The sequence below is a fragment of the Salmo salar genome, chromosome 18 (assembly GCF_965601325.2).
Source record: "Salmo salar chromosome 18, fSalSal1, whole genome shotgun sequence".
NCBI lineage: Eukaryota > Metazoa > Chordata > Actinopteri > Salmoniformes > Salmonidae > Salmo > Salmo salar.
In genome coordinates, this window is record NC_138308.1 from 68,952,951 (window position 1) to 68,980,944 (window position 27,994).

At 42.2% G+C, this 27,994-nt stretch overlaps 2 protein-coding genes across 34 annotated transcripts in view; one reads left to right on the forward strand and one right to left on the reverse strand.

Moving 5' to 3' along the window:
• The window catches only part of LOC106577507 (calcium/calmodulin-dependent protein kinase type II delta chain), a 131,489-nt gene extending 108,159 nt beyond the window's left edge, over positions 1–23,330 (forward strand). For 2 of the 12 annotated variants that reach the window (XM_014155587.3, XM_014155586.3), the window contains exons 11-20: positions 74–157; positions 406–448; positions 2,240–2,280; positions 8,803–8,853; positions 10,114–10,161; positions 11,185–11,233; positions 19,714–19,789; positions 19,930–20,024; positions 20,131–20,377; positions 20,776–23,330. In XM_014155587.3, the coding sequence (XP_014011062.1) occupies positions 74–157; positions 406–448; positions 2,240–2,280; positions 8,803–8,853; positions 10,114–10,161; positions 11,185–11,233; positions 19,714–19,789; positions 19,930–20,024; positions 20,131–20,366 (723 nt within the window). In that variant the 3' untranslated portion in view covers positions 20,367–20,377; positions 20,776–23,330. The remainder of the gene's footprint in view (positions 1–73; positions 158–405; positions 449–2,239; positions 2,281–8,802; positions 8,854–10,113; positions 10,162–11,184; positions 11,234–19,713; positions 19,790–19,929; positions 20,025–20,130; positions 20,378–20,775) is intronic. The other 10 variants (XM_014155589.3, XM_014155588.3, XM_045701306.2 and 7 more) reach the window with 5 other exon arrangements.
• Positions 23,331–23,481: 151 nt separating this feature from the next.
• Positions 23,482–27,994, reverse strand: part of LOC106577504 (ankyrin-2) — a 262,877-nt gene continuing 258,364 nt past the window's right edge. For all 22 annotated transcript variants that reach the window (XM_082965071.1, XM_082965072.1, XM_082965067.1 and 19 more), the window contains one exon: positions 23,482–27,956. In XM_082965071.1, the coding sequence (XP_082821197.1) occupies positions 27,749–27,956 (208 nt within the window). In that variant the 3' untranslated portion in view covers positions 23,482–27,748. The remainder of the gene's footprint in view (positions 27,957–27,994) is intronic.

Genomic DNA, 27,994 nt, shown 5'->3' on the forward strand with positions numbered 1-27,994 from the left:
ACAGTCCAATGGTCCGATGAGTGTACCTACAGACTCATGACGTTCTCCTCCTCTCTCACTGTCCTCTCTGCAGCAACGTTCCACTGTGGCGTCCATGATGCACAGACAGGAGACGGTGGAGTGCCTGAGGAAGTTCAACGCCAGGAGGAAGCTCAAGGTGAGGGAATGTTTCTCACAGGACTTCACCAGATGTCGTGAGTGAGACATTAAGAAAGTGACAACTTGACTAAATCCGAGCCCGTGCTTGTCATAGAGTGGACCCTGAGCACTAAACAATGTGGTCATTAACATCATAATCTATCCACCTAATGTTGGACACCGTGTTAGGGATGAGGTGACAGTGTGCCAAGTATTAAAGCCTCGGAGGTCAGTTTTTCAACTCGCTGTTCCTTTTCCCTTCCTCAGGGTGCTATCCTCACCACCATGCTGGCCACACGCAACTTCTCAGGTAAGATGTATCTACCTACTGTATTGTAGTTTCTTTCAAGGTGTCTCTCTTTGGCTCGATATGTCTGTGTTTTTACTTCTTCTCTCCCTCTCGCTCTCTCACCAGATGAATATTTAGAATTCTCCATCAGCTGCTGCTTAGTAATGCAGCTGCATGTATTATTTCACCGAAACACTTGAGGAAAACAATGGGGAGAGAAATTAGGGATAGAGGGGCAGGTGTTACAGGAAGGACTGATCGAGTGAGAGAGGAACGAGGAGAAAAATGCACGAGAGAGTATGGAGCAACTAAATGTGAAAGTGACATGAGTTTGTAGGGGAAAACTCCAGGATGAAAACGCTGGTCTTTAAGACTACCGCTGTCAACCTAGAGACTGCCTGGAGACCAGTGGAGCGATGCTGATCGATGTGGTTCAGACAATCTGGGCCTCTTAAAGGGCAATACTTTAATATTTTGTCTGTTGGTTAAAAAATATAGATTTTCTCTTGGGTGATGAGTGATGAGTGAAGGGGAAGGGAAGGAAAAGGGGATACCTAGTCAGTTGCACAACTGAATGCGTTCAAACGAAATATCTTCTGCATTTAACCCAACCCCTCTGAATCAGAGTGGCTACTGGAGGAAAGATGTGGACTTCACTTTCTCCTGCTTCCTTGTATTTATTTGGGCAATTTAGTTCAGGCAAGGAAAACACATTGTTTAATCTCTCTCTCCCTGTCAAGACTTTGGTTCTCTTGTTAACAGAAAATATTTTATTTAAAAAGTACATTGTTTTAAATTTTCATTCCATATAGCCAATAATTTTTTTGCTCAAAGCAAGACTTTACACCAGTGGTATTCAAAGTCGGGGTCGCGACCCTTTATGGGGTCGCACCACAAATAAAGAACCTACAGATTATTATATGGGATCAATATACAAACTCTTTTGAGAAAGATGTTATTGAGTATGTATTTATTGGTTTATTTTCATTTTGATGAGATAAAAACGCTATGAATGTAAGGTTATTTGGTCATGTAGAAATGTACAGATTTTTAAGGTTGTCATTTGATTTGGAATGGGGTGGGTTCGCAAGGAATTATTTTAGAAAAAATTGGGGTCCCGAGAAATTCTGGCGGAAAAAATGGTGTCCTCGCTGAAAAAGTTTGAATACCACTGCTTTACACCGTCTGTTTTATTTCCCTTTGTTTTTTCTCCATTCTGTTTTTGGGATTGTGTAACCTTGTGAGGTAAGAGTCTCTGTCATGGAAAGAGGCATGCCTTGGCACTGCTCTCTACCCATGTGGCCGTCTTGGTAACTTGCACCCCTCTCAGACTAAACATTTTTACAAACACCTTTCTTCTTCCCTCTCTCATACACTCATCATACACTGTGTGGCTATTGTGTGACAGCCCTGACCACTTTAACCAATCACCGAGCTTTTCCACGTGCCAGGAACCTCATCATTCTACCCAACCAGTCAATTAGCTCGCTCCATGCGTGGACTATATTTGCATGTTGATTTAGGAGACGGTGTTAACCTGTTCTCTATGGAGGAGTTGTCATTATCACATTAACCTGATGAACCTTCCTTAAAAATGTTTTTACATTTTTAAGATACAAGCAATACAAGGTCTCTATTTACAAGTGTGTGTGTTGGTAGAGGACATTAAACCTCAATTCTGTAGGACTGTCACAGTTTGCCCATAATTGTCTGTCTTCACTAGATTTAGTGGTGTGTGTGTTTGCACGTGTGTGTGTGTATCAATCAGAGGTGTCCTCGCTGACCTTGTCCCCTTGTCCTCTCTCCTTACAGCAGCCAAGAGCCTGCTCAACAAGAAAGCTGACGGCGTCAAGGTAAGTTCTCTCATCTACTTCTGCGATCTTAACATCTGACAACACACATTGACACACACACATTTTTAGTTGTGGACTTTTTAGTTGTAATTTATATTGCACTTGTAACTGACAGTCTCAGAAGAGAAGTTGGAATATTTCTACAGTACATTTGTTTCAGCTGCCAGCAGTGAAATGATGTCAGTTTGAGTGCTGCATGACTAACATACTGACTAGAACAGGCACCAGACGCGATTAGGACACGCAGGTTGAAATGTTAAAACGAACTCTGAACCAACTACAGTTGAAGTCGGAAGTTGACATACACCTTAGCCAAATACATTTAAACTCAGATTTTTACAATTCCTGACATTTAATCCTAGTAAAAATTCCCTGTCTTAGGTCAGTTAGGATCACCACTTTATTTTAAGAATGTGAAATGTCAGAATAATAGTAGAGGATGATTTATTTCAGCTTTTATTTCTTTCATCACATTCCCAGTGGGTCAGAAGTTTACATGCGCTCAATTAGTATTTAGTAGCATTGCCTTTAAATTGTTTAACTTGGGTCAAATGTTTTGGGTAGCCTTCCACAAACTTCCCACAATAAGTTGGGTAAATTTGGGCCCATTCCTCCTGACAGAGCTGGTGTAACTCAGTCAGGTTTGTAGGCCTCCTTGCTCGCACATACTTTTTCAGTTCCGCCCACAAATGTTATATAGGATTGAGGTCAGGGCTTTGTGATGGCCACTCCAATACCTTGACTTTATTGTCCTTAAGCCATTTTGCCACAACTTTGGAAGTATGCTTGGGGTCATTGTCCATTTGGAAGAGCCATTTGCGACCAAGCTTTAACTTCCTGACTGATGTCTTGAGAGGTTGCTTCAATATATCCACATAATTTTCCTACCTCATGATGTCATCTATATTGTGAAGTGCACCTCCTGCAGAAAAGCACCCCCACAACATGATGCTGCCACCCCCGTGCTTCACGGTTGGGATGGTGTTCTTCGGCTTGCAAGCCTCCCCCTTTTCCTCCAAACATAACGATGGTCATTATGGCTAAACTGTTCTATTTTTGTTTCATCAGACCAGAGGACATTTCTCCAAAAAGTACGATCTTTGTCCCCATGTGCAGTTGCAAACCGTAGTCTGGCTTTTTTTATGGCGGTTTTTGAGCAGTGGCTTCTTCCTTGCTGAGTGGCCTTTCAGGTTATGTCGATATAGGACTTGTTTTACTGTGGATATAGATACTTTTGTACCTGTTTCCTCCAGCATCTTCACAAGGTCTTTTTGCTGTTGTTCTGGGATTGATTTGCACTTTTTGCAACAAAGTACGTTCATCTCTAGGAGACAGAACACGTCTCCTTCCTGAGCGGTATGACGGCTGCGTGGTCCCATGGTGTTTATACTTGTGTACTATTCTTTGTACAGATGAACGTGATACCGTCAGGCGTTTGGAAATTGCTCCCAAGGATAACCAGACTTGTGGAGGTCTATAAAAAAAACTCTGAGGTCTTGACTGATCTCTTTTGATTTTCCCATGATGTCAAGCAAAAAGGCACTGAGTTTGAAGGTAGGCCTTGAAATACATCCACAGGTACACCTCCAATTGACTCCAATGATGTCAATTAGACTTTCAGATGCTTCTAAAGCCATGACATCATTTTCTGGAATTTTCCAAGCTGTTTAAAGGCACAGTCAACTTAGTGTATGTAAACTTCTGACCCACTGGAATTGTGATACAGTGAATTATAAGTGAAATAATCTCTATAAACAATTGTTGGAAAAATTACTTGTGTCATGCACAAAGTAGATGCCCTAACCGACTTGCCAAAACTATAGTTTGTTAACAAGAAATTTGTGGAGTGGTTGAAAAACGAGATTTAACGACTCCAACCTAAGTGTATGTAAACTTCCGACATCAACTGTATTTTAATTTGGGGACAGGTCGAAACACATGAAACATTCATGGATCTTTTGTAGAATTGTATTTATTTTTGAGTCGCACAAGATCGTGTGTTCTCTCCGACGACAATTAATCCACAGATAAAAGGCAAATTTAGTTTAGTTTCTAGTAATCTCTTCTCCTTCAGTCTTCTTCTGTGGACTTTTATATGGCGGTTAGCAACCAACTCTAGGGCACATTACCGCTACCAACTGGACTGGAGTGTGAACCTCACTTCATCTTTCAGTCACCCAAGTGGATATATGCTCCTAAAAACCAATGAGGAGATGGAATCAAGTTCTATTTTAGCGCCTGGCTACGCAGACGCTCATTGACGCATGCGAGCAGTTTGGATGAAATGATTGATTAACATGTATGTGTACATATATGTTGCGACGCTCGCGTACGCAACGCTGCCTGGTGTGGTCAGCATGTAAGATATCTCAATAATCGGGCTCCGCCTTTACCAAATAATTCAGTCACAGAGTGGTAGTGTCTGTTTTTGTGATCTGATGAAGATGACGAAGTCCTCATCTCCCGTCTAATCAAATCTCAGCTGTCATAGCAGCTAGTGGTTCAATATGACCTCCACGTGTTCCTCAGTATCTATGTTCCCCCTCTCTCTGTTTCTAAATCTGACTACAAAATTCCTGTCACTCTCTTCCTTATTGGGGGATTTTATTTCCCTTCCTCTCAATACTGCTCGCTCCTTTCTATCCAGCTTTCTATTTTCTATATTTCTACGCTCTCCTCCCATTTCTCTCACACTCCCCTCTTGTCACTCACACCCCTCTTTTCAACCCCTCATTTCTTGCTCTCCCCACTGGGAGTCTGTGTCAGACAGTGAATCACATGCTATCCTCTCACAGCTGTGCTGGAGTGGCTGTCCTCCAGTGGCTGTCTCCCCACCTTTGGTCCAGTGTCAAAGTACTGTCTGACTTTGTGTCTGCCCCCTGCATCTGTCTGACCCCCATCTCCCTCTCCAAATGCTGATCCTAAAATACTAGAATCACATACCCAGGAGCAGCACTTGACATACACTATATATACAAAAGTATGTGGACACCCCTTCAAATTAGTGGATTTGGCTATTTCAGCCACACCCGTTGCTGACATAGACAAACATTGACAGTAAAATGACCTTACTGAAGAGCTCAGTGACTTTCAATGTGGCACCGTCCCAACAAGTCAAATTTATGCCCAACTAGAGCTGCCCCAGTCAGCTGTAATGTTATTGTGAAGTGGAAACATCTAGGAGCAACAACGGCTCAGCCGCAAAGTGGTAGGCCACACAAGCTCCAAGAACGGGACTGCTGAGTGCTGAAGCGCGTAGCACATTAAAATCGTCTGTCCTCGGTTGCAACACTCTTCACCAAGTTGCAAACTGCCTCTGGAAGCAACGTCAGCACAATAACTGTTGATCGGGAGCTTCATGAAATGGGTTTCCATGGCCGGGCAGCCGCACACAAGCCTAAGCTCAGTGATAAATAGAGTGATGAATCACGCTTTACCATCTGACAGTCTGACGGACTAATCTGGGTTTGTTGGATGCCAGGAGAACGCTACCTGCCTGAATGCATAGTGCCAACTGTAAAGTTTGGTGGAGGAGGAATAATGCTCTGGGGCTGTTTTTCTTGGTGCGGGCTAGGCCCCTTAGTTGCATTGAAAGGACATTTTAACGCTACAGCATACAATGACATTCTAGACCATTCTGTGCTTCCAATTTTTGGGGAAGGCCCTTTCCTGTTTCAGTATGACAATGCCCCTGTGCACAAAGCGAGGTCCATACAGAAATGGTTTGTCGATCAGTGTGGAAGAACTTGACCGGCCTGCACAGAGCCCTGACCTCAACCCCACTGAACACCTTTGGGATGAATTGGAATGTCGACTGTGAGCCAGGCCTAATCGCCAAAGATCAGTGCCCAACCTCCCCACAGAAATGTTCCAACATCTAGTGGAAAACTTCCCAGAAGAGTGGAAGCTATTATAGCAGCAAAGGGGGGACCAACTCTATATTAATGACCATGATTTTGAAATGAGATGTTCAACGAGCAGGTATCTACTTATTTTCCTCATCAATCTACACACAATACCCCATAATGACAAAGTGAAAGCAGGTTTTTAGAATTTTTTGGCAAATTTATTTTAAAAACATACCTTATTTACATAATTCAGATCCTTTGCTGAGACTCAAAATTGAGCGCAGGTGCATCCTGTTTCCATTAATCATACTTGATGTTTCTAAAACTTGATTGGAGTCCACCTGTGGTAAATTTAATTGATTGTTACATTACAGCCTTATTCCAAAATAGTTTTTTTCCCCTCATCAATCTACACACAATACCCTATAATGACAAAGTAAAAGTTTTACTCCCCCCCCCCCCCAAAGAACTAATATCACATTTTCATTCAGACCCTTTACTCAGTACTTTGTCGAAGCACCTTTGGCAGAGATTACAGCCTCGAGTCTTCTTGGGTATGATGCTACAAGCTTGGCACACATGTATTTGGGGAGTTTCTCCCATTCGTCTTTGCAGGTCCCCTCAAGCTCTGTCAGGTTGGATGGGAACGTCGCTTCGCAGCTATTTTTTTAGGGCCATCGAAATGTTAGCTATTAAAATCAGATCCAACAATATCAAGGGACTAGAAATCCAGGGCTTAAAAACAAAGGCGTCAGCGTATGCTGATGACTCAACTTGTCTTGAATTCGTAATATGGATCCCTGCACAGTCTCATTGAGGATCTAGATAGTTTCTCTAACCTCTCTAGATTAAAACAGAAGTATGGAAGACAAAAATAACTTATGTATATTCTAAACACATTTTACATACATGGCACTTTTTTTTACACAGTAGTTACATAGAAAAATGATTGTTCTTTTGAGATACATTACATGTAACTACTGTGCCAAATATGTCAAATGTGTTTAGAATGTACATACCAAGTTATTTTTGTCCTCCGAGGAGGGGTGATGGATAAACCAATATATTTGTTAATACAGTTATCCAAGGTGCTTATGGCAGGCAGTTTAAACAGCTGTAGGAGGTTTAGCATCTAGGTACATCTGTACCTGATATATTTCCCCAAAACGCTTTCTAAATCTGTCTATCTGCAGCCGTGTGAGTCATCGGTGTGTTTTGAAAGCACAGCAGGCAGCTTTTGAAGGATTATTTCAGGTTTAGCGCAGGGGTCCAGCATGTTACCCTCTTAAATGTCACTGCCTCTGAGGTTGTGTTGAAGAGTAGATAACCTAATGGACTGGGGAAATGGCAGGCATTACATTATTTAGTCCTGCCATCAATTTTGGTTTCCATGTATGCTGAATCTTTAATGATTACAAATGTGTGCGGCAGGTAGCCCAGCGGTTGAGAGCGTTGGGCCAGTAACCGAAAGGTCGCTGGTTTGAATTCCAGATGAGGTGAAAAATCTGTCGGTACCCTTGAACAAGAAACTTAACCCTAATTGCTCCTGTAAGTCGCTCTGGATAAGAGTGTCTGCAAAATTACTAAAATGTAAATGTGTTTGTTATAAAATACCCTTTCTCAAAGAGTGTACTGTTAGGTCTAGGGTCTTGACTCTTGTTTTGGGGTTGAGATATTGTGATATTGGACCCAGTTTGTCTTGTTCTCTTTTGTGTTCTGTCTGAGACCGAGCCAATGCCAATATTGCTGATATGCCTGTCCCTACTTTTTTTATCCAACCTTGCATCTACCACAGGTTGCCAGTTATGTGGTTGATTATAGAACACCCTAGTGCTGGCTCCCTGGCCTAGGATAATTGTCTAGTATCTTGGTTTAATGGGCAACCCGTTGTATAAGCCTCTTGATGTGTAGTTTGAGTTTCATGGCTAGCTCCCCATATCTCCCTGTGGAGAACCTAGTTCTATGATCAGGTGCATTCCAGTTGCCCCATATTACCTAGTACTTGAAAAAAATCATTTTACATAGCTTGGATGCCCAATGACTGGGCTCCAAAATCAGGGCATGCAGTTCACAAAGGAATAGTATAACACTTTTGACCTTAATTTTTTTCCCCCTGACGTGCTTCCGATGCAGACGATGATGTTCATGCTAACAGTAAAACCAGAAACTATTGGGATGTCACAACGTCGTTTGACTTTAAATTTGAACAGCATTGGATAATTGCATTACTACTGAATTTTTTATTTCTCATCTCTAGTTTAGAGTCACAGTGGCACTAATTTGTTTGATTTAAGCCCTCCATAAACAACGTTAATAGTGGCAGTTTAGGCTTCCTGAAAGCAGTAGAGTGGAACAGCCGAATGCTTTCAAGTTCATGTTTACAAAGTTCTGTTTCAGCGAGGAACTCCTTTGCATGTTTATTCTGCGTATAATCCTCCAGAATAATGATGTATTGCTACAGGCTTGGAACCAACAGATTTGTCTCATGAACTTATTTTCTCTCACTAAACTTTATACCCCGCAGAGTATTTGCTCATTAACTCCTGACATTTTCACTCCTGCAGCTGTGTATTCCTGACACCTCTCCTGTCTCTCTCCCTGCTTGGACCACTGGTTCTTCTTCCTGATATCAATCGCTGTTTCTTGTCTCCGTCTCTGTCCACTTACCTTGTAGATCAACAACAAGACCAATGTAGTCACCAGCCCCAAAGAGCCCCCCACTCTGGTACACTCTCTGTCTTTCTGCACGTCTGCCTGCCTGTCTGTCTCATCCTCCATGCTCGGGCTGCTCACCTCACTCTAACAACGTCTGTCTTTGTTAGGCTCCCAGTGATGCCTCTTTTTAATATTGAATTTTTGTTTTCTTTATATAGGCTAGCACATTTAATTTTTTTTATCATACACAGACATTTACTTTTACTGTGGACCAGTAGACATTGCAGTTGGCATGTGCACTTTTTGCTTCTGTGTGTGTGAACAACTGTACATCCCGTAGTTCATGTTTTTACTTTCACTCCACTTAAGCTTTCCCCCAAGTTACCAAGGAAACCAATGAGACGTGCTGGTTGAGACACTGCATGCGTGCTTCCTAAAATAGATTTCACACACTAGCAGTGAAACGCATCCTGAGATTACTCCGCTAGTGCCGTCCGTGTCACCCTGTCACCACACATGAGCTTCAACGTGACCGTGTCATGGCACGCCTTTATGACAGCCCACCTGTCGGCACTGCCCAGAGGGAATCGACTCAGACTTACCGCAGTTTAATCTACGCATGTTAGACATGTCAGGTCAGCCAAGAGGCCTGTACTGTATTTAACCAGCCCCAGGCAGAACCGTAGATGCATCCCTAGTATAATGTCACCATTTGTAAATACATCCAAAATATTAGCTTTGTTTTTCCATCCTATTACGTATATAATAACATGGTAATAACCTCATGGCTTTTTAACAATGGCTATTACACTACTTCTAAAGTGAGGCGGTTATGTATTTCTAGATGTGAGAAATGTGGCATGTTCACTCATCACACACACACACACACACACACACTACCTGGAGTCAGCTCTAAGGGTCAACTACACGCCTTGCTTTGGCTGTACACACGTGAAATACCTTCCTGTAGTTTATATCCAGGAAGGGCCTGGTGACTAGCATGCTTCCTACTGCACAGCACTCCCATCCTGTCTTGGTTGTTGTGTGTCTGTTTGAAAAATGAATATCATAACCTTGTCTTCTGATGCCTTTCAATTGCACCAAGTTGACTACTCAAAGATCTCTCGTTTTAATGGAAAAAGTTGGGCATACTGCATTAAAAGCCCTTAGCTATAGCCTCAGTGGTGCGTCATTTGTCCTTGATTTTACCCCCAAACTTGCCTTCTCCGAGGTTCCTTTGGTCTTTTTTTTCTATTAACTATTTACCGCACCAATTTCCTGTCTATTTAACCCATTCTTCACCCTCTTCCTCCTCCTCTCTGTGAATCAGGAGCCTCAAACCACTGTCATCCACAACCCAACTGATGGAAACAAAGTAGTGAGTAAATGGAACAGTAGTGCCAAACGTGTAGGTGTTTGCTGTTGTGCTCTAGTTAGCAGAGTGATAAGCTAGTTGGTTTTAGTTTGTGTTTCTTACAAAGCCTTGTATAACGTTGCATGCATGGTGCCTTGGTGTATGTCCTAAATGTTTGTTTCATTTGCGCTTCACACGGACACCGGACTTAGGACTTTGTCAATATGTTTTATCTTATGTTAAACAAATGTGCATGCTGTATTTATACACAGAGTATATAAAACATTAAGAACACCTTAAGAAGGATTTTTAAGCTTTGAGACAATTGTGACATGGTGTATGTGTGCCATTCAGAGGGTGAAGGGCCAAGACAAAACATGTAAGTGCCTTTGAACCAGGTATGGTAGTAGGAGCCAGGTGAAAAGGTTTGTGTCAAGAACTGCAACGCTGCTGGGCTTTTCACACTCAACAGTTTCCCGTGTGTATCAAGAATGGTCCACCACCCAAAGGACATCCAGCCGACTTGATACAACTTTAGGAAGCATTGTAGTCAACATGGGCCAGCATCCCTGTGAAACACATTCGACACCTTGTAGAGTCCATGCCCCGACGAGCTCGAATGCGATCCGCTTTGACGAATGTGGATCCAGGCTATGTCTCCTTTAGATTTGTTGTTGTTGTAACGCTTTGTGCGTGAAGATGTGCATCCGGTTTTTCACTATCTGAGTGTTGGAGTAGTACTGCTAGTGGCTTGCTGTTAAAATTACATAGTAAAAAACTAGGCTCTACAGCTTGTACCTGTGTGTGACCAAAGTGAGACGTCGACCCAATGTCTATGATGATATTTTTGTTTGTGTGATTATAGCCCAAAAGAGTATGTTAAGTTATCCAAATCTGTTCTCTCAGCGGTTCCGAAGATAATCAGTTCCTTTGCCCAAACTATTTTACTCATCTGACAATGCATCACTTCTCTTTTGCTCACGCTTTATACAGTTTCAACAGCCGACAGGTGTTCATTGTTCTTAGCTGTTTGTTCTTGTCCAACAGGAGTCCAGTGAGAGTGCAAACACCACCATGGAGGATGAGGACGTGAAAGGTAGGAGCACACACCTGTATTAGGCAAGTAGCTCTATGTTGACTCTGCTCAGTCTAAGTGAAAGGGAATGTGTTATTCTCACAGCACTGAAGTGTTGTCATGTATTTTTGTCCTACTGATTTTGCATCAATATGTATGCTATTAAAATGCCTGTTTTTCTTTGTATAATTTTGTTTGTATGAATTCATCAGGTAAGCATGTGTTTATCCAGGCATCCATTCTGCTTTTTCATTTAATATGCTTAATTAATCCACTTCATCTGTCCATCTTTTATTTATTTATTTTACCCCTTTTTCTGCCCAATTTCGTAATATCCAATTGCAATCCAATTACAATCTTATCTCATCACTGCAACTCCCGCAACGGGCTCGGGAGAGGCGAAGGTCGAGCCATGCGTCCTCCGAAACATGACCTGCCAAAATGCGCTTCTTAATACCCGCCCGCTTAACCCGGAAGCCAGCCACACTAATGTGTCGGAGGACGAGGAAACACTGTTCAACTGATGACCGCAGTCAGCCTGCAGGCGCCTGGCCTACCACAAGGAGTCGCTAGAGCACAATGAGCCAAGTAAAGGCCCCCCGGCCAAACCCTCCCCTAACCCGGACAACGCTGGGCCAATTGCGCGCCACCTTATGGGACTCCAGATCACAGCCGGTTGTGACACAGCCTGGGATCAAACCCGAGTCTGTAGTGACGCCTCAAGCACTGTGATGCAGTGCCTTAGACTGCTGTGCCACTCGGGGGAGGCCCCCTATCTGTCTATCATCTGATCATGCATTTCCATCCTCCAAACTTGTAACGCTATAATGTCTTTCTATATCAATACATTTTAGCTGCAAGACTTTACTTACACTGTCAGTTCTGAGAATGATGTCATCTGTCTAACCGTGCATTTTCTTTTTATGAAAGTTCAATTGATGTAGTCCTTCTGTTTTCACGGTATTTGTTTAACATTTGAGTCATTTAGCAAACGCTCTTATCCAGAGCAACTTAAAGGAGCAATTAGGGTTAAGTGCCTTGCTCAAGGGCACATCGACAGATGTTTCACCTCGTTGGCTCTGGGATTCGAACCAGCTACCTTTCGGTTACTGGCCCAATGGTATTGGAAGAACAATGGGTGAATTGTGGCCCAACTTTGATTGTCAGTGGTGCATTTTACACCCACTCTGCTGCGCTAGTTAGTGACTCATTAGTGATTTGGAACTGTGTCTACAGTGGGTAGTGGGAACTAACACAATGAGAGACGGCTGAGTCTACAAAGAGATGCCATGGGGGAGGTGTGGACACTGTGTACAGTCGTTTAGGGAGCTGAATCTGCTACTGGCCTTGCATGATTTCCCATTTCGCTGTTGCCCTGCTGGTCCACTGAGCCAGAACAGTGTGTGCATGAGCTCCACCATTACACAGATAGTCATTAGTAGCATTTGTTCACCTCCCTCTTCAAATAGATGGTTTTGCTGAGTTTTTTTTTTCGAAACCCAGAGGCGCAACATTGCGAGACCACCGGGAACGCTTGCGAAGCAGACCAGGCTGGGGTTTGGGGTTAGAGAAGTCAATGAGAGATGTGAAATATTCTTCCATCGTTGTTCATTTTCTCGAAATCTGAAGGCACGACCTAGATTGGAGCCAATGTCTTAAGTAGTCGAACATGTTATTACTCCAACCTTTGATTTGACGGCCTCCACGTGCGCAGTTCGGCGCGAGACCACCGTTAGACCCGTTTTGCGTGTTTCTGCGCACGAGCTTAGCTAGCTAAAGTCGCTATGACATGGCCTACAAGTGTGATCGGGGATTTCCTTGTATGACATTGTGACATCTGGGGAGCGTGACGATGACCCCAATCACAATAATTAATCTCCTCATTCTACACTCCGCCTTCAAAAGGCCTCAGACAGGGATGCAATTTCATTAGTCAATCTCATGAGCTACCTGCTTTGAATTTTAATAAGGACAATCCACGACTGCTTTGAACAGTCATTCCTAGATCCTAGGACTCCTAGCTATGGCAGTTTGTGTGGAGAGAAAATTATGTTTCATTGCATTTGAGAGTTGCTTTCTGTCAACGTTTGCATTCCATGACGGGTGATTCCTGATGGGTTCTGGCTTTATGCAATGTGACATGTCTCATTGCTGTTTGCTCCACCAAACGTGTCTGTGTTGCTGCTGTTGTTTTAGAGACTCGTCATTTTCATATTCCCTTTGTTTTTCTTTGTTTGAAAGATGAAGGCATTGCATTTCCCAGTTTGACGCAGTCGTTCCATGACGTTGTGCGTGTGTAGGAGTTGGAAGACTAGAGGATGTGGGTTTTTGCATAGTCTCGCCCTGTATTTTCTAATGTTCCGAATAAACAAAACAATGTTTCTGGCCACAACACATTCTGAAGCACCAACCCAACACACAGGAACCTATCAGTACCCAAGTGTCACTCACCCTGTAACATCAACACTTGCCAGAAAGAGGAGGCGTTACAACCATCCCAGCATACATTTTTCATCTGTTTTTTTTTATTAACATTTTTCATGCCTTTCCTCCTCAGCATTTTGTTTCCAGAGCTCCCACTGAGAACAAGGCAATGTCACTCATCCTTCATTCACTCAACCTTTCATTTCTTTTCTCCATTTCACATTTTTGTTTTCAATCCCTCACCTCCATCCATCCATCCACCCACCACTCATACCAATAACCCTTGTCACCCTGACACCCTTGCCCAAGTCTCCCGTCCCTCCTCCCCAAGTTCCCCTTGCTTTTGGCGGGAGCACTCAGGCTCGTACCACTCCTCCTTCTCTTCCTCATCTTCCTCCTGCTGGTATTCTCCCAGTGTTTGGCCCAGTTGGGAGGAGTTGTGCCACTATGTCCTCAGGGCCCTGGTCGCCTGCTACCTGCTCCTCCTCTTCACCTCCTTCTTTGTGGTCTTATTCTCCGTCCACCCTGCCGCCCACTGTGGGCCCTACCACACCCACACTCAGGGGCCTCAGCCTCGGCACCCCCTTGGGCCCCTGCCTAGCCCGGGCCCCAGCGACATGCAGTGTAAGTTTGCCCAGAGTGAGGGAGAGGGCACAAACTTAAACAATTTCCCCCCAAAACCTACTATCCTCTGTGCCCCACTTTCCCTGAACGTCCCTCCATATCCTGTTGACCACTATCAGATATGCCTCATTTGAAGTCCACATTTGTTTAGGATATGACTTTTAGGATCATTTGGTGCACGTGGTGAGTGAAAATACATGCAAATAATTCCCTCATTGTACATGGCACTAGATATCAAAGACTAAACAAAGGCACACACCCTGTTACTGTTTGTCATGGAGCCCTGTGAAAGAAGGGTCCTAAAAAGTACTGAGGTTGCACGTTGTAGGTTGGCCCGATGTTGCACTCTGCTTCAGTGGCGCAAAGCAGCGCTTGTCTCCCATACAGGCATCCAGTATGCGTGTACTCTGCTGCCCTCTGGAGTTCATGGTCTGCCATTGGAGTAGTCAGTCTAACCAGGGGTGGCCAGATCATCAGTACTGTGCTCATCATCACTGTCTTCTTATAACAGTCTTTGGAAATGTATACAGTAATGCATTTACAATGTATTACATCTAGGTTGAGCATAGAAAAAAAAAGTATTACTGCAGTGTTGATACGTACGTAGAGTCGTCAGCTCCAGGGTTGACAGTGAACAGTCTAAAGGAGTACACTTTAAGGACTAGTTTTGAAAGAGGCTTTTTCTTTGCACAGACAGCACTGAAGACTTCCAGGAAAGGAATGGTTTCATTGACCATTGGTCTCTACATTGACAGCACATTTTGATAAGTGGATTGCATTTTGTGTAGAAAAGAATTAGACTTCCCTTCGGTAGAATCAGAGTGATCTGGGCTATTCAAACTGTCTCGCTTCCCCAGCTGTAGACCGTGTGCCGTTTCCTCGAACGAGGAACCTTTCATTCTCGTCAGGCTGAGACAAGAGGCAGGCGGTTAAAACAAAGATCCTCTAGACGGAGGAAAAAGCTCCACGCTCTGTTTCTCTCCTGTCAAAACCGAGGATCAGTTTCTCATCTTATTGCTGCTTTATCCGTCAGGATGAAAACTAATGTGTGTGCACCTCAATATACAGTCCCTCATGGCAAGCGACATATTAAAGAGTACTAATGTTTCCTAAAAGAAGATCATTTGTCAACAAAGCAAAATTCTATTTTGTTTGCAGAGTCCCATTTCTTAGTTTCTGAGAAAGCCATTGATCTATTTCTGATTAGAAAATAACTGACAGGCAAAAACAGCTTTGTTTTCACTCCGTGCGCTATTGGGTGTTGTCAGGGGGACATACCGGCTGTATTTCTGTATTTTGAACGTTATATATCTTGAAAACGTGATTGCTGACATGCAAAACATTTTGCGACTGTATCAACAATGGACTAATGAAACAAATACCAAAAGATAGTTTTGGGGTGGAATTCTCCTTTAAGCTTTCCACTCATGGAGGAGTTTTATTTCTTAGCAAACAGACTGCTAGAGGGCAAGGTTTGTACGTGTTGGACGGGGCTGTATCAGACTAACTGCCCGACTAGTAGCCAATCACTGGTGGCTAATGTAAGACCCAACTGGAGTGTTGTTGTTTTTCCACTGCAGTCTTCCTCACATTGGTGAACAACGTTCTGAGAAGTACACAGAACCTGAGGGGAACTGTTAGTAATTTGCATCCTTTGTGTTCTGTCAGTCACGCCGATTGGAAGTGTCAGAGGGGACAAAAGTGTCAAAGGTAAAGCGTTTAAGAGATACCGTTGATCTTTTTCTCATTCCTGGGACTTTAATTCTCTACGTTTAAGTGCATGTTACACAAAAAAAGGAGTACTAACAGTCAATTCACATCTACCTCAAATAACAGATTTGCTTAACCACAAAACCTTTGCTTTGTTTTTCTTTACATCCATTAACACTTAACATGCGAGGTCATGACCTCGCAAGTTATCTGTGGAAATGTTGTTGAAACACACACTCTCCCCTGTGTGTGGAGGTGTGTGTGGAAGTGGTGAACCTTGGCCCCTGAACCTATTGACTGTGTTGTGGGTCATATTGTCACCACTACTTCAAATCAAATCGTATTGGTCACATACACTGTATTTAGCAGATGTTATTGTGGGTGTAGTGAAATAAAACTTTATTTGTCACATGCGCCAAATACAACCTTACAGTGAAATGCTTACTTACAAGGCCTTAACCAACAATGCAGTTAATATGTGGGACGAAATCGTCCCACCTACTCAACAGCCAGTGGAATCCCGTGGCGCGATATTCAAATACCTTAGAAATGCTATTACTTCAATTTCTCAAACATATGACTATTTTACACCATTTTAAAGACAAGACTCTCGTTAATCTAACCACACTGTCCGATTTCAAAAAGGCTTTACAACGAAAGCAAAACATTAGATTATGTCAGCAGAGTACCCAGCCAGAAATAATCAGACACCCATTTTTCAAGCTAGCATATAATGTCACAAAAACCAAAACCACAGCTAAATGCAGCACTAACCTTTGATGATCTTCATCAGATGACACTCCTAGGACATTATGTTATACAATACATGCATGTTTTTTTTTATTTATATCAAAAACCAGCTTTTTACATTAGCATGTGACGTTCAGAACTAGCATACCCACCGCAAACTTCCGGTGAATTTACTAAATTACTCACGATAAACGTTCACAAAAAACATAAATTATTTTAAGAATTATAGATACAGAACTCCTTTATGCAATAGCGGTGTCCGATTTTAAAATAGCTTTTCGGCAAAAGCACATTTTGCAATATTCTGAGTAGATAGCTCGCCATCACGGGCTAGCTATTTTGACACCCACCAAGTTTGGCACTCAAACTCAGATTTACTATAAGGAAAATTGGATTACCTTTGCTGTTCTTCGTCAGAATGCACTCCCAGGACTTCTACTTCATCCACAAATGTTGTTTTGGTTCAAAATAATCCATAGTTATGTTCAAATATTCTGTTTTGTTCTTGCGTTCAAGACACTATCCGAACGGTGACGCGCGGACGCGTATCGTGACAAAAAAATTCAAAATATTCCATTACCGTACTTCGAAGCATGTCAAACGCTGTTTAAAATCTATTTTTATGCGATTTTTCTCGTAAAATAGCGATAATATTCCGACCGGGAAACCCTGTTTTCATTCAAAGACTCAAAGTTGAAAATGGAGTCGTCTCGTGCACACGCGCCCCCGTCTCATTGTTCTCAGATCGACCACTATCCAAATGCGCTACTGTTTTTCAGCCTGGGACAGCAGAGTCATCATTTTACGTTCTGGCGCCTTCTGAGAGCCTATGGGAGCCTTACAAAGTGTCATGTTACAGCAGAGATCCTTTGTTTTCAATAAAGAGAGTGTAGAAGGCCAAGAAATGGTCAGAGAGGGCACTTCCTGTACAGAATCTTCTCAGGTTTTTGCCTGCCATATGAGTTTTGTTATACTCACAGACACCATTCAAACAGTTTTAGAAACTTTAGGGTGTTTTCTATCCAAATCAAACAATTATATGCATATTCTAGTTTCTGGGCAGTAGTAATAACCAGATTAAATCGGGTACGTTTTTTATCCGGATGTGAAAATACTGCCCCCTACCCTAGAGAGGTTAAGAAAAATAAGTGTTAAAGTATTTACTAAAATAAACTGAAGTAAAAAATAAATAAGGAGCAACAATAAAATAACAGTAGTGAGGCTATATACAGGAGGTACCGGTACAGAGTCAATGTGTGGGGGCACAGGTTAGTCGAGGTAATTGAGGTAATATGTACATGTAGGAAGAGGTAAAGTGACTATGCATGGATAATAAACAGAGAGTAGCAGCAACGTAAAAATGTGGGTGGGGGCGACGACAATGAAAATAGTCCGTGTAGCCATTTGATTAGCTGTTCAGGAGTCTAATGGCTTGGGGGTAGAAACTGTTGTGAATGTTGACCGGTTTAAAGGTCTTACTCACATCGGCTACGGAGAGCATGATCACACAGTTGTCCGGAACAGCTGATGCTCTCATGTATGCTTCAGTGTTGCTTGCCTCAAAGCGAGCATAGGAGTTTAGCTCGTATGGTAAGCTCGTGTCACTGGTCAGCTCACGGCTGTGCTTCCCTTTGTAGTCCGTAATTGTTTGCAAGCTCTGCCACATCCGACGAGCGTCGGAGCCGGTGTAGTACGATTCAATCTTAGTCCTGTATTGATGCTTTGCCTGTTTGATGGTTCGTCGGAGGGCATAGCAGGATTTCTTATAAGCGTCCGGGTTAGAGTTCCGCTCCTTAAAAGCAGCAGCTCTACCCTTTAGTTCAGTGCGGATGCTGCCTGTAATCCATGGCTTCTGGTTGGTGTATGTACGTACGGTCACTGTGGGGACCACGTCAACGATGCACTTATTGATGAAGCCAGTGACTGATGTGGTGTACTCCTCAATGCCATCGGAAGAATCCCGGAACACATTCTAGTCTGTGCTAGCAATACATTCCTGTAGCTTAGCATCTGCGTCATCCTATTCCCCCCTAGAAATGTCCAGGAACTTGCAGGTGCCTTGGAGGAAGAGTGGGGTAACATCTCACAGCAAGAACTGGCAAATCTGTTGCAGTCCATGAGGAGGAGATGCACTGCAGTACTTAATGCAGCTGGTGGCAACACCAAATACCGACTGTTACTTTTGATTTTGACCCCCCCCCCCCCTTTGTTCAGGGACATTATTCCATTTCTGTTAGTCACATGTCTGTGGAACTTGTTCAGTTTATGTCTGTTGTTGAATCTTATGTTCATACAAATATTTTTCTTTTTATGCTGAGTTTACATATTAAATGCGTAAAATAGTATGTAAACACTATTAAAGTGACCAGTGATTCCATGTCTACACTATGTACATATGGAAGCAGCCTTTTAAGGTGCAGGGTTGAGTAACCAGGTGGTTGCTGGCTAATGACAGTGACTAAGTTCAGGGCAGGGTACTGGGTGGAGACCAGCTAGTGATGGCTATTTAACAGACTGGTGGCCTTGAGATAGAAACTGTTTTTCAGACTCTCGGTCCCAGCTTTGATGGACCTGTACTGACCTCGCCTTCTGGATGATAGCGGGGTGAACAGGCTGTGGCTCAGGTGGTTGATGTCCTTGATGATCCTTTTGGCCTTCCTGTGACATCGGGTGGTGTAGGTGTCCTGGAGGGCAGGTAGTTTGCCCCCGGTGATGCGTTGGGCAGACATCACTACCCTCTGGAGAGCCTTACGGTTGTGGGCGGAGAAGTTGCCGTACCAGGCGGTCATACAGCCCGACAGGATGCTCTCAATGGTGCATCTTTGGTTAATGTAAATCCCTCAAACTGCTCTAAAGGGATTAATTTACTCCCTTGATTACTTAACACATCAGAGGTGTGTTACTTGAATCGCCTATGGTTGTGGGACAGTTCCCTGTTAGGTTTGTGGCAACCTGTGGAAATGTATTTTTTTTTCTCTTGCTCCCCCTCTCAGCTCGTAAGCAGGAGATCATCAAAGTGACTGAGCAGCTGATTGAGGCCATCAACAATGGAGACTTTGAAGCCTACACGTTAGTGATCTTGGATTTTATCTACAGTGATCTACAACAGCGATCGCATACAGAGGCCCTACAATCTAGATATTTATCCATATGCCAACACTGCACCATTTTGAAAATGTAATTGTTTGTGTTCCACTTCTGTCTCACAGGAAGATCTGTGATCCCGGGCTTACATCCTTTGAGCCAGAGGCTTTGGGAAACCTAGTGGAGGGAACCGACTTCCACAGATTCTACTTTGAGAACGGTAGAGCCCCTGCATTCCATTATGCACCAATGACTGTAGAAGCATTAATTACCTTGACTGTGTACTGATTTTATTCATTTCCCTCCAATCCGCCTCTGTCATCCAGCTCTGTCCAGGGGCAAGCAAGGGCCCGTCCACACCATCCTGCTCAACCCCCACGTGCACCTGATCGGCGACGATGCGGCGTGCATCGCTTACATCCGCCTCACCCAGTACATGGACGCCAGCGGCATGCCACGCACCATGCAGTCGGAGGAGACCCGCATCTGGCACCGCCGTGACGCCAAGTGGCAGAACATCCACTTCCACCGCTCCGGCTCACCCACTGTGCCGGCCAAATAAGTTGACTAGAGGTGGGATTATAGCCCTGTGCTGGCCTGGTCTGCTTTATCCAGTCATTCTGGAGCTATGTAGCTAGATTGGTTCTGCTTTGGCCCTGCTATCCCTACCTGGTCCCTGTCCTGTATCTCTAACTTGATCCGCTCCGCCTGCACCATGTAGCTGCTAGCCTGCTAATGTGCTTAGTTTGGTCTGCCTTTGTTCTGGTTTAGCCTTGATCATCCCTAGCTAGTCAAGGTAGGTGACTGTAGGTGCGCTTAGTCCACCCAACCTGCTTCATCCTGGAGCTATGTAGCTAGCTTGGTCTGCTTTGGTCTTTCTCTACCTTAGCTGGCCTCAAACACATTTTTTACAATACAAGTTACTAATTAGCAAGTGTAAAATACATCAATTCCACATCTTTCTGTCGCAGTTGAGGACCCCCTAGTCTACAGCTGTCAGCTGACCTACGGAATCCACCTACTAAGTGTGTGACATCCTCGCCCAATCCCATCCCAACGCTACAACTCCGCCCTCTGAGTGTTGTTTACATATCGTCGCTGCTGGACTGAAGATTCTTCTTGTAAAATATAAAAAGGAAACAACAATCTTGATGATATCATTTTATAGAGAAAATGATGGTGTTTTAGCGCATTGTTCCATTCTTCTCAGTCTTCTGTCTCATCGCAGGACATTTGACTGAAACATATATATTTTTTACAATAATTTCCTAATTTTAAACATGTTTTCAGTTTGAATGCCATAGGAAAATCGATACAGTACATGCCAGAGTTGTTGACGATATGTGAAGTTTGCAAATTTGTGGGTTTATGAGATATATCAGAGAGATTTTCAATCTTAAATAATATACAGTAGTACAGTGTCGTCCATAATTATTCGGACAGTGAAGCATTTTTTTCTTCTTTTGGCTTCTTTTGAAATCGTGGCTGAAGTTTATAGTGCAGACTGACAGCTTTAATTTGAAGTTATTTTCATCCATATTGGGTGAACCATTTAGAAATTACAGCACTTTTTGTACATAGTAGTCCTCCCCATTTTAGGGGACCAAAAGTATTGAGGCGAATTCACTTAAATGTGTATTAAAGTAGTAAAAAGTATGTGGTCTCATATTCATAGCACGCAATGACTACATCAAGTTTGTGACTCTACACATTTGTTGGATGCATTTTCTGTTTGTTTTGGTTGTTTCAGATTATTTTGTGCCCAATAGAAATGAATAGTAAATAATGTATTGTGCCATTTTGGAGGCACTTTTATATGGATAATCCTGAATGAATCGTGAGTGAGAAAGTTAGATGCACAAATATCATACCAACACATGCTAACCTCTCACCATTACAATAACAGGGGAGGTTAGTATTTTCGAGGGGGGGGTATGATATTGTGTGTCTAATGTCCTTACTCATAATTATTAGCGATTCATACGGGATTATTCATAATCATAGTAGTCTCCACATGAATGCAGAAGTGTTTAGAAACATTCCAAAATGACACAATACATTATTTACCATTTAATTTCTGTTAAAAATAAAATATATAAAATAATCTGAAACGCAACCAAAACAAACAGCAAATGCATCCAACAAATTTGTAGTGTTACAAGCTGGGACCAAATACTTTTTACTACTTTAATACACATTAAGTGAATTTGTCCCAATACTTTTGCTCCCCTAAAATGGGGGGGACTATGTACAAAAAGTGCTGTAATTTATAAACGCTTTAGCCGATATGGATGAAAATACCCTCAAATTAAAGATGACAGTCTGCACTTGAAGGTCACTGTTCAATTTCAAATCCAAACGTTTGGAGTATAGAGCCAAAAGAAGAAAAAAATGCTTCACCGTCCCAGTAATCACAGAGGGCACTCTATATGGCTTGGTTTTCCAATATTATCAGGGTCGGGGATATGCGGTGAACTGACAAACTCATGAGTGCATTTATATAATCTCAGTATTGCACATCGGTCCCAATGACAAAAGTGATATCAGTTTAGCCTTAAAGGACAGAGACCAACATATCGCAGTTTGTCAACCCTCTTTTAAATGTCAGTTTTTTTGTGCAGAAATGGCTATAAAAATCTATTAGAACATAAGTGAACGACAAACATGAGCTTGCTTTTTGTGGTGATGTATAGACTCGTGATTGAGTGAATTGCTACAGCTTCGCTTAAACTCTGGAGTATTAAACTGTTTAAACATTAGCTTAGTTTACAATCTGTTGACAATTCAAGTTTACTTGTTCTCAATTGGCTCAATATTAAATATGATTACTGGGAATTTCAAATGACAATTTATGTTAAGGGAAAAATGGTACCTATGTTTTGCTATGCGTTTGGCTATACACCATTACGTGAGAACTGTGAAGTCTCAATGATGGAATGTAAACTATACTGTAGATATAATATCCACGTATATTACTCAAGGCCATTGTATGACATGGAACACTGTTTAAGTCAAATGATATTTTCATAATGATGATAATAATTATGTGAATTTTATTGGTTATTTTTTTCTCTTAATTTTATATTGTTGAATTGATAGGTTGTCCCTTCTTGGATTATTGTTGATCATTTCTTCCAGTCCTCGCATATCGGTGGAACTATTGACCCCCCCCCCACCCCCGCCCCCCCGGAAGAAAATAAAGAGCCTTTTACTTTCCCCTTTTACCACTGATGTGTCCCTGTCTGTTAATTACTCTATTTGACAAGTAGCAACACACATTAATGTTTTATACTGAGAAGTGAGACTGTTCTCAAGTATGGAATCACATTGTTCTGGTCAGTTTTTCCTAGTTGTTAGAGATTTATTAAATGGGTGTGTTTAGGTTTGTTTGTTTTGCCAATGGATATGTAAGGGAATTACTTGTTAATTAAGTTGAACTGCACTATGGGACACTGTGTATATTGTTGCCATGAGGGGAAAGGACTGATGTTTAAGAAATAAGTAATAAAATGTGATTTTCTCCAAATGTCTTATTTCCATGCCTGTTTATTGTTTGTGATGCGTTATCTCTCGATTTTGAAGGCAAAATGAATCACTGTAAAATGTTGAAATTTCAATTCTAAACCTCTAATGTAATCCTTTATAGCTTGGTTAGGAAGCATGACAACCACTCCATACACATTTGACACTTGTACAATTTTATTTTCTGCCACGTACAGACTGTAGCTGCTATGCCATGTTAGCAATTCTGTTTTTTTTCCTTCCTGTTTATTAATTTCATAACTAATACATGCCCTCATAGATATTTATATATATGTATAATAGTATCACCATGGAAACAAGATGCGGATTCATCTAATCAAATGTACGTTTGACAGATTTCTTTTGTTTAATTTATTTCTCACTTTTTCCTCACACAAAGTAAATTGACAAAGTGAGGAACTGTAATATTGTTACATAGATATAGTTTGTACTGCAAATGACACCAACAATGATTTCAGCCAGCCCAGGATTACAGTACATCCATGTCTGTTCTGTTTTGGTTTCTGTATTTGTTTCAGTCATGGTTTCCAGAGCATTTCAGAATTTAAGTGAAGCCTTGTGTACAACGGCAATTTATCGGTCAGAGTTGAAATTGCAATTCCCTTGTTTTACCTCAACTCACATCTTCAAATCGCACTCACACCAACACACACATAAAACACTCATGGCTCCACACAGTTGAGGAGAGGAAGAGCACGGATGGAAGTCAATAAATAAATATATAAATCAAAATGAAAACACACAAAGATGTAATCTCCAGAAAACTGATCAGTCTGTGGGGGCCAAATTCATATTGATATTGCATGGGTGTTATTTTACAGTGGATCTTTTTCTGGGGGCAGTAAGTTTAGGCTTTTACATCCTCTGCCGCCAAGGCACCAACCCTCAATCTAACCAGTGAAAATACATTATTAGGCAAGAAATGTGAAGTTAACATTAGAAAGTAAAATACGAAAGTTAGTTTCGAAATGAAGGTTAGAAACTTTCGAATGTAAGGTTAGAAAACAAGGCATGGGGATTCAAACCAGGGACCTTGAGTGTCGCAACCCGCGTTTAACGTTCGTCCATCTATCCATCCGCCGACTTACCTCCCTAACTTTTCTTACTTGACGCTCGCCTGTCACAAGCTCTTCCCCCAGGCCTTCCAACCAATCACATAGCTGCCCTCAGACAAGATTAAATAAGGAAAACTCCACTGAGTGGGAAATAATGCATGCGAAAAGGCTCTAGCAATATTTAGAGCATATCTATCGGGTTTATCTACTGATCAAAATTAAAGCCAATGTTTTTTTTTTTTTACATAAAGGATATTCCATCTCCACGGTACCATCACAGGTAAACGGGAAGCAGATCAGACCAAAAATAATCTGTCAAAAACAAGATGTGCCAATCTTTTGAGATTATCACCATTTATTTGATACCATTTGATACCAACAGAAGAAATCAAATCAACAGCAAATAAAACAAAACAAACTACACCACACTGTCTCTGTGGTGTTTCTCTCTGTCCCCATCCTCAATCTTAACAGGCTTAATCAAAGCTATTGTAGACATTCACCTGAGTAATGTACCACGGGGATAAAATGAACAGGGGGTGAGATGTCAAACACGATTGAAGCTTGGGGGGGGACATACCTAGTGTTCTGACCCATAGGTGCAGTAATTTCAGATAAGTGCTCATACATGAAAGACAAGAAACGAGAACATTCCGGATCGCAAATGGGCAGGTCGCAATGTCAGTGAGGATTCTATGAACTAACACACACTCGCATGCATTCACACGCACAGAGGTGGCAGCAGTCTGATGCACTGCTCAGAAGGAAGTGTGAATACACAGCACACGTTAGATAGCCAGAAACAGAGAGGGATAGACAGGGAGATATAGTGTGAAGGAAAAGATACACAATTACAGTACATGGGAGTGGGGGCTGAAAGTGTGTGCTCAAAGGGCCTGTCAAAAAAACGACACATCACACACGTAACCAGCTTGAGCTAACTTTGTAAACAGAACTGTAGTGCTGAGCGATTATTGCATTTTGAGGTCGTTTTGGTTCGATTATCAATTAAAATCTTTAAACATTAAATGCACTATGCATTACGTGGTTTGAATGCTGTAACAACACAGAATAAAACCCTTTAAAAATGTCCCATGATGGTAGTGACGGCCCATTACAGCTTATCACTTATTAACCATCATTTACTCAGGTTACTTTATTTTAAAGGGGCAATCAGCAGCTTATCACTTATTAACCATCATTTACTCAGGTTACTTTATTTTAGAGGGGCAATCAGCAGTTCCTACGTTCATTTTTGGACTTATAAATTAATGATATGTACCCATTGATTCTTGAAAAATATAACTGCCTCATGAGCTTAGTTAAACTGTCGTACCTTATCAGGACCCAAAATATAAGCTTGTTTTACTCCAATGTTTGTATACAATGTACATTTAAACAAACACTATATAGCCTCAAAACATGGTTAAAAAATGTTTATATCATGGATGGTCAGTCATTGAATCCATAATTGTGTCTATGCATTTGAGAGAGGTTTGATTTCTCCAGCCCCATCCCTCAGCTTCTTACCAAAACAGGGTTGAGGGTTCATTTGAGAGAGATTTGATTTCTCCAGCCCCATCCCTCAGCTTCTTACCAAAACAGGGTTGAGGGTTCATTTGAGAGAGGTTTGATTTCTCCAGCCCCCCTCAGCTTCTTACCAAAACAGGGTTGAGGGTTCATTTGAGAGAGGTTTGATTTCTCCAGCCCCATCCCTCAGCTTCTTACCAAAACAGGGTTGAGGGTTCATTTGAGAGAGGTTTGATTTCTCCAGCCCCCCTCAGCTTCTTACCAAAACAGGGTTGAGGGTTCATTTGAGAGAGGTTTGATTTCTCCAGCCCTCAGCTTCTTACCAAAACAGGGTTGAGGGTTCATTTGAGAGAGGTTTGATTTCTCCAGCCCTCAGCTTCTTACCAAAACAGGGTTGAGGGAGGACTCACTTTGTTATTGTTTCTACTGCTGATTGCCGCTTTAATAAACTATTTCACTTGTTGTGTATATTACATTTGTTTTATTTGATGACTTTATTATTTCATTCCAAGCCATCATCTCTCTCTCTCTCTCTCTCTCTGACAAAATCACTATTTTAGTAGTTCTTCATCGTAAATAAGGCATACTTTAATGACTGCTGAATACCAACTACTGTATTAATCACTTACATCGGGTATTTTCAGGTAGAGATACCTTGTGAAGAAACTGCTCTCTGTGTATCCCTTGTTGATCGCGGAAGAACGGGCAAGTAGCCGTGCAATGGATTATGGTCATTGTAGTTAATTATCACGTTTTTGTTGCGCAACTATATAGACCATTGGCCTGTTGGAAACTACAACTCCCTACTACATCGCACAGTTCAGGCATGATCTGATTTATTGCAAGAGAAATTACAGCGCAATGTGCACACTGAGCTCAGACAAAACCCAAACTAAATGGAATTCAAATAATTGAACCGACAGTCAAATAGTTGTTTAAAAAACAAAAAATAACCAACATTTCGTTTAATCGCGCAGCACTACAGAACTGTAGTGCAGGGTTATATGAGGGTGATTTGCTTCAGTAAAATGTTGGTTCAGATCACATATTGTCCTTGATGAAAGAGTATGGAATATCCTCCCTTTTTACAGTATCTTTCCAAAACTCTTTGTGACAAGTGACTCCTAGTGGGGCGAAAAGGGTCAACTTTGTTATGACCCTTCACCTCAGAACAGAAGAGCCTTTTTAATTGGTGCAAGTACGTGTACAGCATGTACCGTGGGGAAAATGTAATAAATGCTTTTGAATTGCTGTTCGTTTTGTTTTCTCCCAGTCCGAGCATGTTTCTTCTCCATTATTTACAAATGTTTTACAATCGTTCCTTTAGGAAGATGCCTGTGCATGAGGCGAATGTCAGAGCTGCCCCCTCTTTATTCGTTTTCTGTTTTTGTTTTCCTTTTGTTGCATTTTGTTTGTGTTGTTGTTTATTGTACCACAGCAGCCAAAAACTAGAAGAACCCCAAAAAAAGGATAACGACCAAATATTATTCTAAGTAACCCGACGAGAAAGGGGGAACTATCTTTGGTCACAAAATGCGCAAATAAAACAGGAAAAGTCAAAAGGAAAACGACAAAAAAAAGTGAAAGCACAAATAACAAAAACAAAAAGTGTTCCATTATTTGCCACAAAAGGGAAAAACAACAAAACAAAAACGCAATCCAGTGTCTTTAGCAGGAGATGTCTGTGCGGAAGGTAAAGACCAGGGGTGAGCTTACAAGACTTCATAGGCTTTTTGTGGATAGGGGGCTTATGTAGCATGGGGGGCAGGGCCAAAAGGGAAGGAGAACAACTCAGCCAGCAAATCAAATCAGCCCATCACTTCTTCTTTCTCTTCTCCTCCTCTTTCTCTCCTTCCTCCTCCTCCTTGGCACAATAGCGTTGGAGCAGCAGGTGCAGGTGTTGCTGAAGGGCATCGGGTTGCAGGGTCTCTGGGGTGTCGTCCAGCCGCTCCAGGTGCACATGCTTACCCTGGGCGTCCTTCACCACAGTCCTCTTCTGGGTACGAGACTTACGCATCTGGGTTCTGGAGATGGAATGGGAGAGGGAGGGAGGGAGTTTCGA